Source organism: Schistocerca americana, chromosome 1 (assembly GCF_021461395.2).
Source record: "Schistocerca americana isolate TAMUIC-IGC-003095 chromosome 1, iqSchAmer2.1, whole genome shotgun sequence".
NCBI lineage: Eukaryota > Metazoa > Arthropoda > Insecta > Orthoptera > Acrididae > Schistocerca > Schistocerca americana.
The window spans coordinates 1,261,520,593-1,261,535,518 of NC_060119.1; the positions used below are offsets into that span (position 1 = coordinate 1,261,520,593).

Sequence of the window (14,926 nt, forward strand, 5' to 3'; positions counted from 1 at the left end):
CATCGGCATCCCACTTCACGTCCAACCAACACGGGATGCCTGCATCCACAGGGCGTATATTCACCAGGAAAACCTACGTCGTCTGTGTTGTCAACACACAAATGTTTACCGGCGGCCGCAACACAGCACAACACTAGGTCTCCACCAACGGCCCCAGAGACCGCTACCCGTTCGCTGAGCTTACAGAACAGCTTCACCAGAGGTAACAGCTAGCCCAGGAACTACTCTAATACGCCAGGCACGTGAAAGCAAATAGTTCTGGCAGATACATCTGCCAAACGAGCTTTATAGGGCGGTGCACTGCCGGCGAAGGGCAGTTAGACCCACCGCTTGGAAGTATACAGCGTTGTCACCCCAGCATCCATGGCCAGACGCCTCTTCTACCTGTCTGATCTCTTGCAGATGGACTTGGTACAGTAGACAAACATCTTGACACTGTAGAATTGTTTTATTGTGATCTCTCCCCATGAAGAGACGGGTCTTTTCCATTATTATTGGTTATTGTACATCTGTGACGATCCGCAGTTGGGATCGAGTATGTTGATCGTTTGGAGACTGTATTTTTGTTTCGGTTTGGTGAGTCCAATAAACTGTTTTCGGACTTGTGTTTTTCGCATTTCTTTTCTGCTAGCGCAGATATTTCACACTCAACACTAAATTAGATTACAGAAGTAAAGACATCCTTTTCCAATACGAAATGAAACTTACACGCAAGTTAATGGTAGACATTTCAACATCTTCATCTTAGTAAACCACATAAACACTGTAATTTCTCTCGTCGTCCAGTGCTTCGCATTTTCTGTATATCCACAAACAATTGCATTCTTGCATAACCAAACAATGGAACTCCAGGATGGCACGTTTTTGTTGAGGCTATCTGCGACCAGCATCTCCGCTATATGGAAAGTACATTCTTGCTTATTGTGATATAATTTTGAAGATTAACAGTGCTTTCTTTACACTGTAGTCTTATATTAGAGAGAAGTCGCAAAACTAGTGTTTCGTGATTCCATCTTGAGGTAAATCCAGACACTGATCCGTAATTTAATATATACTCACAAATATGTGTACTTGCGTATCAAAACAAACACAGACTACACTCACAAGTTGTGATAAATACGGAAACTTTGAAGATATGCAGAATGAAATATCTAATGTCCAAGAGGATAAAGTTAGCAAGGCGATTTGCTTCGAAAATTGTTTACAAAAATGTCATACCTCACCTACTTTCATAAATTGACTGAAACGGAGGAAACTGAAGGCCTGCATGAGGTACCTCAACGAATTACTTCGAATTAGCATTGAACTTTTGTTAGCCTTTCGCTTGTAGCGTCCAGCACTGCAACGGGGCAGCATATGAAATGCAGATAATATTTAATTAACAGAATGATCATCACAAAAACCGTAGCTTCTTGTCGATCATATTATTATCACAGTTCAGTGAGAAGGCGCAATTACAAGTCTTGTAACAGCGTCAGTTCCTGTAACCTAAGTAGCAAGCACAGAATTCATCTTTAATAACACTGTGCTTCAGTAATGGTTCAGTAGCCGCAGACGTAATTAACAGAATGGCTATGACTGCATGTTCGGTTTTCCCTGATACTTCCAGGAGCGGAGACCTCCCAGTTGTGAGACCCACGGGTGTTGAAGCGACACACCGTGAACAGATGAGCTCGTATGCTACAGACCATGGTGAACCCTGGAGCTGGCAACTCTTCTGATTCTAGGCGTCTGCCCGGAAGACCATCCAGTAGAGGCTCCAGCATGAATTTCAGTAACTCACTCCTGCTCTAACAGAACTTCATCCACTCAGTCGCTGATCCTAGCCAGTTATGTTAAAGGTTTATGTGAATCTCAATGTATTGCAATGCCTACCGTATCGGTGCGATGCCTGCCTTCAACAAGGTAGTCATATCTTTTTCCACTACATACAGATAATTCGACCATATGGCACATACTTAGTATTTTTCTATCGCTATCTGCTGGATCACAGGACTTTCTGCAGCCAACCATAATCGGAAAACTGTGCCTACAACTCGTTCTACTGAGAGCACCAGCCACTATTGTGTGCCAGGACACCCTGATGAGCAATTAAATCCTGCTTTATACCTGAGGTGCGACTTCTTTTTATAATTGGGCTTACCCCGTACTTACTGCATAAGAACATTAAGACTACTGCCCACCGTGAAACTGAAGGTCCCCTTGTGACGGAGAGGGCACGTGACGCGATAAGAAAAGTATACGAGTGGGCCGCAGACGTGAGGGAATCACTCTAGCGATGGTATGGACCGTAAATGGCCTAATCCACTGACATAAGCTACTTTGACAGAGGACAAATTGTTACGGCGGCAAGTCTGAGAACGAGCATCTTAGAAACGGCCTAGCCGCCAGGCTGTTAGCTTGCTACTGGCGTGAGCATCTATGGTAAGTATCTGGCGGACGGTGACCACGAATACGCGACAAACTGTTGGACTTCCACGTCTCATTAGAAACTTGCGAGATCGGTGTTTTGGCCTTGGAGCAGGATAGGTGGTGATCTGTGGCATATCTAAGAAAGGGTACAATTCTGGTGAAGATGTAAGTGTTTCAAAGCACACCGTTCAGTGCTCATTGTGGAACATGGGGATCCGTAGCAGGCACCTCTAGGCGTTTCCAAGCTGATCCAACGACTTCTTCAATAACTTTTGCAGTGTGCTCGAAATCATCTCGAGTCTGCCGTGAAACAATGCAATACTATCGCCTGGCTGGATAAATTACATTTCTTGTTACATCAGGTCGATGGTCTTGTCCGGCTTTCCCCTATGTTACTTATCGAAGACAGAATGACAGTTGTGGACTGCGTGAACATTATTATGGAATATCTGCATCCCTTCAGGCGTGGTGCCTTCCATGACAGCGAAGTCTGTCTGTGTCACAGAACCATAATCGTGATACAATGGTGAGGTGCATGACAGTGAATTGACATTGTCTTGGCCACCACATCCACCTGACCTCAAGGCATGGAACGTGTAAGACGCTATCGGACGCCAGCTTCTATGGAGAGGTGGAAACATGTGGACTGTGAATCAGGGAGAAACTCGCTGATACAGTGGAAGATATGAGTAAATTTGAAAAGTCTGTAGCAGCCTCCATCATTGGTGAACAAAGGTTTATACTTCTGAGTCATGGGAAGAAACAACCTAACATTGGTATCTCAGGTACTACAGAAAATTGTATGCCGAACAACTGAAAACTGCTATACACACAAGAGTGATCTTATGACCTGTGATAATCATTCTACGAGAAGTAATCAAGTTTTGTACATCTTTTTCAGTTTAGAACGATAGCACATTTGGCTTTATTCGATTCAACATCAATCCCCCAGGGAAATAGACAATGATGGGCATGAGAACGTCATTTTCAATTAATAAGAGCTGCATCGGCAAGGTATAATGACAAACGCAGTTGTACGTTCGTCGCCGAAACCTGACCGTTCAGTGTTTAGTCCAAGTAACTGTTTGATCCAAGATGTAGGGCAGATTTATGACCAAACATGGAGACAGCTCTCAACAGCAGTGTCCCTAAAATTAATGTTCACCATCAGCACAGTTTCGAGGGGATGACACAGGCCTACAATAAATAGGCGGCAGCGGTATCCTATGTGAAAAAAAATTACGATGTAATTACAATTTCTTCCATGCCTTCAAGGTCTCTCCTTTTAGAACTATAGTGTAAGATTGTTTCTGCGCAACAGTCAATAATGTGCGGTGGGGATCGGAAACAGTAGCTGAAGATCATTCGGATTGTGAGGAGCACTGTTCGCTCGGTGGACCTGTTCTGTGATGTCTCGAAGCACAAGCAAGATGTGCTCGAGTATTGCACATTTTGTCTCTTCATCTTGTTATGTGACTGGGCTCATATTTTGATGCCATAACAAGAATACGTTACAAATGTGTAAACGTGACTCACCTGTCTCACAATGTTTTCTTTGTCTTCACTGAGTTGAGCTTCCATCTCCTCGAAGAGTTTCTGCATCTGTAAACAGTAGCAAAAATATTACAGCGTGAAAATGAAATTGGAATCCTAATATAAAAGTATACATACGATGTGCATTGTACACACGGTAAGTATTTCTTGTTTCTCCGTAATAAATCGTAGTTTTTCTAATCATGTCATAGCTTAAGGCGTACGTTGCATTATACGACGTATTTGCCCTCATGGCGTTTACACATGTCGCTGGATCATGGCGGTGAAATCCAGTAAATCAAAGCATATGTAAATAACATATTTCGTAACTCCCTCCTTTTCTTTTTATCTTTTTAGCAAGTTGTAGCTTAATTTTGCTGACAAAGATTTCGTTACTGAAACATTGTTTCTCTGTATTCTTAACCTCTCTGTGCTCCCCTGAGGATGCGTTACACCTAAACAGATGTCGGATAATACGAGTAAAACGGAATGATCGTAGCTGCGAGTTATTCCTTTCGAAATAAAAACGTCATTAGGAATTTATATAGCTCAGGAGCGCTACGCACCTAAAATATTTAATCACTTGCACACGTTGATGGTGCACTGTTTCCAAGTATTATCTGAGTTTGGATAACTCTGGCCACTTTTTGCAGATATTGGAGGCGTCAGGTGGTGCAGTGCAGTGCTGATGGGCGCAGAAAACTTCTCACTGTACAGACTTAACAATGCAGCGACATTTATTTTAAAACTTTACTGCAACGAAATGGCGGTTACACAATAGCGTTGCACACAACTATGAATACAGTCAGCAGCAGGAAGTCAAATGATTTCTTCAAATAATTGAGGTTTCTGTGGGCAAATGTTGTGTGCAATGTTCAGGCACACTGAATTCAACACCTTTGGTGATTTCTTTATGGCTTCAAAATAAGTTTTAGTATTCAGCTGTAACGAGAAACTGACATTGTTACTGGAGTGAAACGCATTAGTCTGGCGCACTTTTACATGCAACATTTAGGTTTGGTTCCTGTGGGTCATTGCTTCTGAATGTTACAGCAGATAAGTATTACAGTATGGTTGTAAAGAGTGATGACGTGGGATGATTATACATCAGCAGGATGAAGAAACGTTTCGAGTGTAGCATATGTTACTTTGAAATGCTGAATGTAGTTAAGTGTCAATTGATGATTGCTGTCAATCGCAAGAGAGGCAGACCTCCTTGACAACCTGCAATAGTCAGATACTTTAGTATGGCGCCTAAGGACGTATAAAGGCGTTTAGTATAGCCTCGAAGGATGAACCGATGCTCCCTGTGTGGAGTAATTAATTTTGAAACAGTGAAATATAACGAAATCGGGGAGAGTCAATGTGCAGCTGGGTTTGGATCTTCTTGGCTTTGCTTTTGTGGTGCTGCAAATTGTCATTTAATTTAGTATCGTGCTGAAGCGGAAAGAAATGCATTGAATGTAGTTCTGAAGGATTAAGAGAGATTTCGAGCCTGGCGGATACAGCTTTGAAACAATGAATGTAATGAAGGCCGTCTTGCTGAGTGGCAGCTAGGCCAGGATAGCCATACTGACAGTTCACTGACGCATGCATTATCTGGCTTTGGATCCTTGGGGCAGTTCTTTCTGGATGCGGAAATTATCCAAATAATTTAGCACAGCACTTCATTTATGAAAGAGTGCATTAAAGGTAGGTGCGAACTGTAAAGAACAATTTAGTGTGAGAAAATTATAATCAAAGAGTGTGTGAAAGATTTTCTGAAATGCTGAATGGCAAATATGCCAGGGCAGCCGCAATGTTACTGTTCTACGTACCTCTCACTAGATGCTGCATTTTCCACATATTTTACTATGATACTCAAGGATGAATCAATGACTGAAGTGTAGCATTGTATTATAAAGAGACAGTTTGATCGCAGTTGAATTTATTTTGTAAAGAGATAATGTAATAAAGTTTTAAATGATGAATGGCGTCCAAACCACGGCACATACACTGATGGGGAAAAAAGTAACACTAAGGAGTTGTGCGACACAAACGTAAGTTGGTAGGCGTATTTCTACATCTGAAACATGATGTGTATCCAAATTTGGTGCCGTTCGCATGACAGCGGCGTTAGTAGCACTACTGTGAGAATACAAACCGGATTTGCTTTAAAAACACGCTGTAGCGGTCCTGAGTGTTGGTTACATAGTGAGATGATGTAAGTCAAGAATGCCTTTAAGGTAACAAAGACGCCGTTATGAACACCTCACTGAGTTTGAAGGAGATCGTGTAATAGGGCTACAAGAAGCTGGACGTTCCTTCACCGATGCTGCACAAAGACTTGGCAGGAATGCAGCCAACGTATACGACCCCTGTCAGCAGTGATAACGAGAATGTACGCTCGCAAGAAGACCGCTCTCCGGATGCTAAGTGTCACCGCCGAGAAGAAGACCACCGTCTTCGGAGTACGGCTCTGGCGCATGGTACTGTATCCGCGGCAGCAGTTTGAGAAGCAGCTGTCACCAAAGTGACATAACCAACTTGTTACAAAGCAGTTACTTCAAGGACGGCTCCGAGCCAGACGGCCTGTAGCGGGCATTCCACTGACGCCGAAGCACTGCCGTTGCGACTTGAGTGGTGCCATGCGAGAGCTCACTGAAGAGCAGGGTGGATGTCCGTTGTGTTTTCTGATGAAAGCTGGTTCTGTCTCGCTGTCGGTAATGGCCGTGGGCTGGTTAGAAAGAGGTGAATTGACGGCCTCCAACGAACCTGTCTGGAGCTAAACCTGGTGTTAAGGTCCGAAGTGCGATTTCGTATGACAATAGAAGCACTCTCATGGTTATCGCACGCACACTGACTGAAAAATAGTACGCGAGTCTGGTGTTTCGACCTGTTGTGCTGCCATTCGTGAACAGTATTCCATGGTGTATTTTCAAACAGGACAACGCTAGTCCGCAAACCACTGCTGTAACCCAACACGACCGGGGGTGGTAGCCGCGCGGTTTGAGGCGCCTTGTCACGGTACGCGCGGATCTCCCCCCACCCCCCCAGCCGCCACCCCCCCCCCCCCACCCCTCCGGGCATGGGTGTGTGTGTTGTCCTTAGCGTAAGTTAGTTTAAGTAGTGTGAAAGTTTAGGGACCGATGTTCCCAGTAGTTTGGTCCTATAGGATCTTACCACCAATTTCCAAAAGAAATTAACCCAACACGCTCTACCGAGTATCGACATCTTGCCTTGTCGTGCTCGATCACCAGATCTGTCTCCAGCCGAGCACATATGGGACATTATAGGACGACAACACGAGCGTGATTCACAAACAGCATTAACTGTCGCTCTACTGACTGACCAAGTACAACAGCCTTGGGACTCCATCCCCAAACTGACCTCCGGCACCTGTTCATCACAACGCTTGCACGTTTGCAAGCTTTTGTTGAACGTTCTGTCGGTTACGCTGATTACTAATGTACCAGAATTTCGCTTATATCAGGCCACTGTTTAAAGCTGTTGTAGACAAGCACTGGAGTAAGGTTGTAAGGGACGGAGTACCTCTGGAGGATGAAGCTGCTTCAGTGTGCAGCAAAAGTAATTTTAAAATAACTGATGTTTAAATTGTGATTGATGACCATGACAGGGTATGAGTATCTCCTTGTGGTGTTGCAGTTGTTATAAACTGTTATGATGCTGCAGAACACATAAATGGGTCGAGTGTAGCTCTGGAAATGCACAGAGCATAGCGAAGTTCAAAGTAGCGAACGTAACGCTAGGAGAGGCGTACCTGCTTGTGATGGGCCTCGTCTCGCGCCTTGAGGGCCGCCTCCAGCTGCCGGGCGTCCTCCAGCCGCCTGGAGAGGTCTGCGCCCAGCTGTGCCAGGAAGCGCTCCAGGTTGGCCTGCACCAGCGGCAGCCCATCACGGCGAACCCGCCTCACCAGCTGGCGCAGCGGCTCCGTGCTGACAAACGTCTCCAGGTAAGCACACAATACACAGTTACCCTTCTATTGTTAGTCTAATACATTCATTTTCTTAACCTACATGTCACGCTCGGTGAATATCACTTAGATATGAAATCTAGAGCGCATACAATATATCATTATTCGGTGATAATGCATAATTATAATGTAAGTCTGCAGGCTTTCGTGACCGTTGTCACTGAAGTTAAATTCTTCTGGTTTGTTAGACCGCGTCATATTTCTTCAAACGATCGACGTTTCGGCCGCCCTGCTGGGATATTCTTCAGGATCTTGTGATGTCCACTGCAGATTGGGTGTTCAGTCTACAGTGGACACCACAAGATCCTAAAGAAGATCCCACCAGTGGAGGTCGAAACGTCTTCTTCAGGCTCTTGTGGTGTGCACTGTAGATTAAGTGCTCATTGTACCGTGGAAAACAAGATTGTGAAGAAGATACCGGCAGAGGGGTCGAAACATCTTCTTCAGGATCTTGTTGTGTTCTCTGTAGACTGAATGTTCAATCTATATTGAACACTACAAGACCCCGAAGAAGACCCTCGCAGAGGGTTCGAAACGTCGATTTTTTTAAGAAATATAACGTTGCCCAACAACCCAGAAGAATTTAATTTCTATAATAATGTCATACGGCTCAATAGCGAGGTATCCCGTGTTCCCAGGCCGTCATGCATCCATCACGCATAGCTTTCGTGATCGGGTGGGAAACGATGTATCCAACGCGACAGCGCCATTGGCAATCGAGGGTTATATACATCAATATACGAGGTTTATGGCCCACTGGATGTGGTAAGTAACGCAATGATACCACGAATAATCTACACTGATGAGCCAAAGCACTGACAACTTGTTTAACAGCGCGTTAGTTCACTGAAAAACACCGAAGAAGCAGTTCTGCGTGGCATGAATCAGATAAGTCTTTTGTAGGTTTCTGGAGGTAGGTGGTACCAAATGTATACGCACAGATCGTGCAATTTCTGTAAATTATGGGCCAATGGTCCGTGGGCACCGATTTGGTACATGATAGTGTCCCAAATGTGTTCCATCAAGTTCAGATCAGACAAATTTGGGGGCCAAACCGTTGACGTTGACGTGCTTCTCAAACTACTGTAGCAAGATAATGGCCGTACGCCGAGGACATTTATCTGACTGGAGAATGCCATTTCTGGCACGAAGGACATCAGAAAAGTAAACAGATCGTCTGCAGTAATGTTGATGTAGTCCACAGCTGTCATTGTAACATTGATTACTACCACAAGTCCCATGGAATCCCATATCAATGCTTCCATAGCATAATAATGCCCTCACCAACCTGATTCCGAGGCGTGGGCCAGCAGTTCTCCTGGGTGACGGTATATGTACATACAATCCACGACCTGGTGTAACAACAGAAGGTATTCACCCGATCAGGTGATACGTTTCCATTAATCTATAGCCCAGCCTCGATGACGACGCGCCCACTGCAGTCGTAAATGAAAATGTGGTCGAGATGAAATGGGAATGCACAGAAGTGGTCTGTTGCGGGGATCTGTGGCCAACAACGTGCTCTGAACGCTGCGCTCCAGAACATTTGGGCTTGCACCAGCATTGTTATCCTGTCATAAAAAATCCCACGTATTGCCGCCTATCGTGCTTCAGTGAGTAGCCAAGACTCCACTACCACGTTCACCGATGAGGCGCAGGCGTCGACCACATTGTCGCCGACAAAAAGATCGGCTAATAAAATGTTTGTGGACATTAATCACTGGTTACTAGCCAATACTTTGTCACTAAACTTTGGAAAAACACACTACGTGCAGTTCAGAACTTGTAAGGGGTGTCCCACGAGTATAACATACGATGACAAGCAGATAGAAGAAGTGCACAGTGCTAAATTCTTGGGATTACAGCTTGATAATAAATTCAACTGGGAGGAGCACACCACAGAACTGCTGAAGAGTCGAAACAAATCTCTATTTGCAATGCGAATTGTGTCAGACATAGGGGATATAAAAATGAAAAAGCTGACATACTATGCTTACTTTCATTCCATAATGTCATATGGGATTATTTTTTGGGGTGATTCATCAAGCCAAGCTAAAGTTTTCCGGGCACACAAAAACGTGCAGTAAGAGTTATATGTGGCGTGAACTCAAGAACATCCTACAGAAGCCTGTATAGGAAACTAGGGATACTAACTACTGCTTCCCAATATATTTATTCCTTAATGAAATTTGTCATTAAAAATATATTACTTCTTCAAACCAACAGCTCAATTCATGGACTCAATACTAGAAATAAGAATAATATTCACAAGGATTTAGAGTCACTTACTATTGTACAAAAAGGTGTGCATTATTCGGGAACACACATTGTCAATAACTTGCCAGCAGCCACAAAAAACTTAACAACCAATGAAATTCAGTTTAAGAAAAGCCTAAAGGATTTATTGGTGGCCAACTCCTTCCACTCTATTGATGAATTTCTCAGTAAAACGAACTGATTTGTGTATATAGGCACAATTTCAGTGCAGTAATGTGTTTATTGTAAATAAGTATTATAGTAGATCTATTACATGTTTATTACCTTATAAATAAGAAAACATTTTTATTTTAAATTTAGTGCATTAGTGTTTGTAAATGATTCTTTCATATAGTGTTTCTTACAAAAATGACGATCATTCCACTTGGGACCTGTGGAGTGGTACATTAGCTTATTTGTTTGACTTGTAAATATTTGTCATGTATTATTGTTTTTCTGACATGTTCTACATCCTGGAGGACCTCCTCACTACAGATCAATTGGAATGAAAGCAAATCTAAACTAATCTAATCTAGCGGAAAACGTCGCGCAATGCAGACGCAAAGTCGCGGATTCGAGCCCATCCCTTCAAATGGTTCAAATGGCTCTGAGCACTATGGGACTTAACATCTATGGTCATCAGTCCCCTAGAACTTAGAACTACTTAAACCTAACTAACCTAAGGACAGCACACAACACCGAGTCATCACGAGGCAGAGAAAATCCCTGACCCCGCCGGGAATCGAACCGGGAACCCGGGCGCGGGAAGCGCCCACCCCTTCCTTTATTTCTTAAACCACCTATCCGATGGAACCTCAAAGATAATTTATTTCACTTTCTAACTCACCAGTACCAACAAAAGCTTCCAGGAATATTTCCACAAAAGAGCTCGTGGCTGGATCAAGAACAGTTTATGCCCGAGAGTTTCGTGCCCAACAGCGGCCATCGGCTACACACCGCCCGCTCCGTAACATCAGGGCATGTGCGACCAAATAAACGCGGCTCGGCGTGCCTTGGACACGCTACTGCTCTCGCACTGGTGAGCATTAAATTGTTTATTATTATCGGTCGACTGCCCATGCAAAATAACATCGATAAACTGAGTGAACCAAAGTAGAAGCACAACATACACAGGTTGCTATGAGCGTATTTATCAACCGCCATTTTCTTGTTTGAAGTTCTAATATTTATCTTGTAGTTACATATTGGATGTTGCATACTTGAAACTTACGAACGTTTGATACGCGTAACAACATACAGTCGCTAGTTTAATTTCCGAGAAATTACAAACAAAGATTCCACTGCATGTTTTCAATGTAGTGGTAGAAAATACAAGTTTAATTTGTCCTACGTAACTCCAAACTTGTTTACACTGTAATTTAGTCAAGTGCATAAAATACTACTCAACACAGCTTGGTTCACAATTTCGCCTGTTTCAGTACCGTTTTTGCACGTGCAATGATTCTTTACCCGCCTCGTTACGTAAGTAACATTTTTACTTAGTATATGGTGGGTTAAACACTGCTCACATTAACATCTGTCGTGTTTGCCATTACTTTGCATAATCTGACTTAACAAACATAGTCCTCAATTTACCGGCCGATAACGATACAAAAATGACAGCAGTGTCCATTTTTGTACAATTTATTAATTCTACAGATAAGCACAGTCCCTATACATATCAACTATGAAAAAAACTGAATAAGATCTAAAAAATACAAATAAAGTAGTCAGGACTAACTAAGAAAGTACAAACAGACTCCCGCAAAAAAGAAAATCACTCGACTGTGGAGCTACTGAGATTGGAATATACGCAAAATATAAAGGAGGAGAGTAAAGAAACACTAAATTAAGCTCTGCTGAGCTCATACTGTAGCCTAGGATCGCAAGATCCATAATCTCTCAAAAGAGAAATAACATTCCCTACTGAGAATGGATGTATCATCAGTTACTTTTTACTAGAAACTCTGATTACGCAAGAGCTACTGCGGAAAACAAATACGCAAATTCTAAAGCACTGATCTAAACTATACGAAGTGTTGTAACACCACTTTTAAACGGAGTCACGTGACATGGCGCTTCTGGCGGCAGGAAGCTACCCGAGAAAGTCGCCTCACACAACGATAAGCACAAAAATTTACGCAGAAAACTTAGAGAAGTTAGTAAACACCAGTCTACACCAGGGGGAGGCTAACGGATTAACTGTGGTTAGTCTTACCTTATATCTTTTTATACAGGTGATCCATGCTCCGATTCTTCTTGGTACGAAAGTTACCAATAACGTTATCTTTAAATTTCTGATCTCTAATAAATTGTCAAGTCAGTTTTTTCTATGGCAAATGTGTAGAGAGAATTTAACCTATCATTTGCCTGACAATTTTTAATTCTTTTAAGAGCGCTCATACTTCTCTCAGAAGAAGCTGTATTGACAGGGAACAATCAGTGTGATAAATTTTGTTACTCCTTTACAAATAATTGTCCATTATGTTACGAAGTCTACCTGTGGAAAATATTCATGTTTATCAGAGTAAAAGTTTCCATACTCATTTTCCTGTTGTTTTCTGTTGAAGAATGGGTAAGTTGTGACAAGCCCGTTCAGTTTCATTATGGGGAAATTTGATTTATAATTTCCAATCTTATTCTTATCAAGCGTCTCTATAATCTGAATATTCTGAAGATCTACAAAACGCATTTCCATTTGCATAGCATGTCATCAGTAAAGCTTATCACTGATGTCGTTTCACAATGAATTTAAGCCCCTGTTTTGAAACTTTTTTTATTTTCGTCGTTGTTCCTTTCATGTATGTTTTACAGAACAGCAGAGGCGAAACACAACATCCATATCGTACATCTTTTTTTAATCCGAGCACTTCGTTCTTGGTCTTGCATTCCTACTGTTCCCTCTTTTTCTGAGAATTTCGAATATCTTGCACTATTTTACACAGTCGAACACTTTTTCTACGACGACTAATCCTATGAACGTGTTTTAATTTTTCCTAGGCTCGCACACCCTCAATTTATGTTCCATTCCTATGTACGTTATTGGTGTCCGTAACTACAGCGCATGAATTGTTAAGCTGATTGAGCAATAGTTCTTGCACTTTCCTGATCTTGCTATCTTCGGAACTGTGTGCATCATATTTTTGCGAAAGTCTGATGGTACGTCTCCAGATTAAAAGATTCTGCAATCAACATGAATAGTCGTTGGTTGTCTCTTTCCTCAATGATAGTAGAAATTTCGAAGACCGACTGTAATAACTAAACCCCTACTTTCCATAACGACTCATTTGTCCTTCAATGTACCCTTTTCAACTATGCACTCTCACTTTTGCGAATTTCCCTTCCACTCTTCATGTTCACGCTTCTGCTTAAAATTTAACCACAGACTGTTTTGACTTCCCTATACGCTGAATCTGTACTTCCGAAGACAGTTTCTTTCTCGAATTCTTCTTCTTTTTCCTGCAGTCACTGCACATTGGCTTACCTGCAATTCCTATGTATTTCATTCCTTATATTGTTGTAGTCCTTTCTTTCCGTGAACAGTTTTGAACTATATTCTTCCACTAATCAACTGTTGACCAAGGCTTCTTGGCAGTTACCTTCTTTTTATCTATATTTGTATACCGAGATTCTGTAACTGGCGATTTTAGATATGTCCATACCTGTTCACCAGGCTTGCCTATAGCGTTATTCATTACCGTAGTATCTGTAGCCTCAGAGAACGTCAGACGCACCTTACATTTTACAGTACTTCCGTATCCCACTTCTCTCCACAGTGGTCCTTCCGGAGCATTCTCTTTAACTTCAGTCTACTCTTTGCCATTACTAAATAGTGATGTGAGTCTCTACCTGCTCCTGGGTACGCCTGAAAGTTCATACCTGATTTCGGAATCTCTTTCTGACCAAGATGCAATCTAGTTGGTATCATCCCGTGTCTGCAGCTTTTTTCATTTGTATTTCCTCCTCTTGTGATTTTCGAATAGTTACTCGCCATTATTACCTATAGCTGAAATTTATTGCAGAACTTAAGTCTTTCTCCTTTCTCATTTTTAACCATCACCTCGAAAAAATCAATTAGTGTAATTAATTTTTTGTTCGTTTGTACCGTAGAATACCGCTAAAAGAGCCAAAAGAAAGTGGCGCACCTCATTAAGGAAGTGGAAGTGGGCTGCGAGGTTTTTAATACTACATTTCGCATATGGTGAATAGCAGCTGCCGTATTATATTACTGTTGAGGACTCCGGACTCTACCGTTGCTTCTCAAAATTCAACATCCGCTTACAAGGAAACGTTTCCACTGCCCTCACTTGCAGTCGTACCTGTTGTGTCGTAGTGCCGAATTTACTTCAGTTTCCAAGACGCCTCGAAGAAGCTACGCATGGCCAGTGCTTGGCTGACACCGTCTGCGCCTACAAGCTCCACGTGGGGCAGCCCGCAGTACACGAACGACCACGCGGAGGCGGTCTTCTAAGGGGATCTGCATCTGCGTCTACGAGGGTTGTTCCGTGAAATTATAATAACGGGTCCGGCATAAAAAACTCCCCGATTACAAAGTAACGTGCAGCGGACAGTAGAAGGAGCAGAGTGGTGGGGGGCGCGTCGTTAAGTAGCTGCCTACGTGCCGTTTTCAGTGTACGCCATGGCGTGGTCTGGTGAACATCGTGCCTTCGTAGTGGAAGATTTTATTCAAAATGGCGAATCGCCTATTAATACTCAACGTGCTTTTCGCGTTCGCTTTGCGCTCGGACGACG

General features: G+C 42.8%; 1 protein-coding gene across 2 annotated transcripts in view; it reads right to left on the reverse strand.

The window, feature by feature from the left end:
• LOC124577539 (EF-hand calcium-binding domain-containing protein 4A-like) overlaps positions 1 to 14,926 on the reverse strand; it is a 797,374-nt gene that overhangs the window by 27,170 nt on the left and 755,278 nt on the right. For both annotated transcript variants that reach the window (XM_047131228.1, XM_047131239.1), the window contains 2 exons: positions 7,706 to 7,880; positions 3,949 to 4,014 (listed from right to left, as the gene is read on the reverse strand). In XM_047131228.1, the coding sequence (XP_046987184.1) occupies positions 3,949 to 4,014; positions 7,706 to 7,880 (241 nt within the window). The remainder of the gene's footprint in view (positions 1 to 3,948; positions 4,015 to 7,705; positions 7,881 to 14,926) is intronic.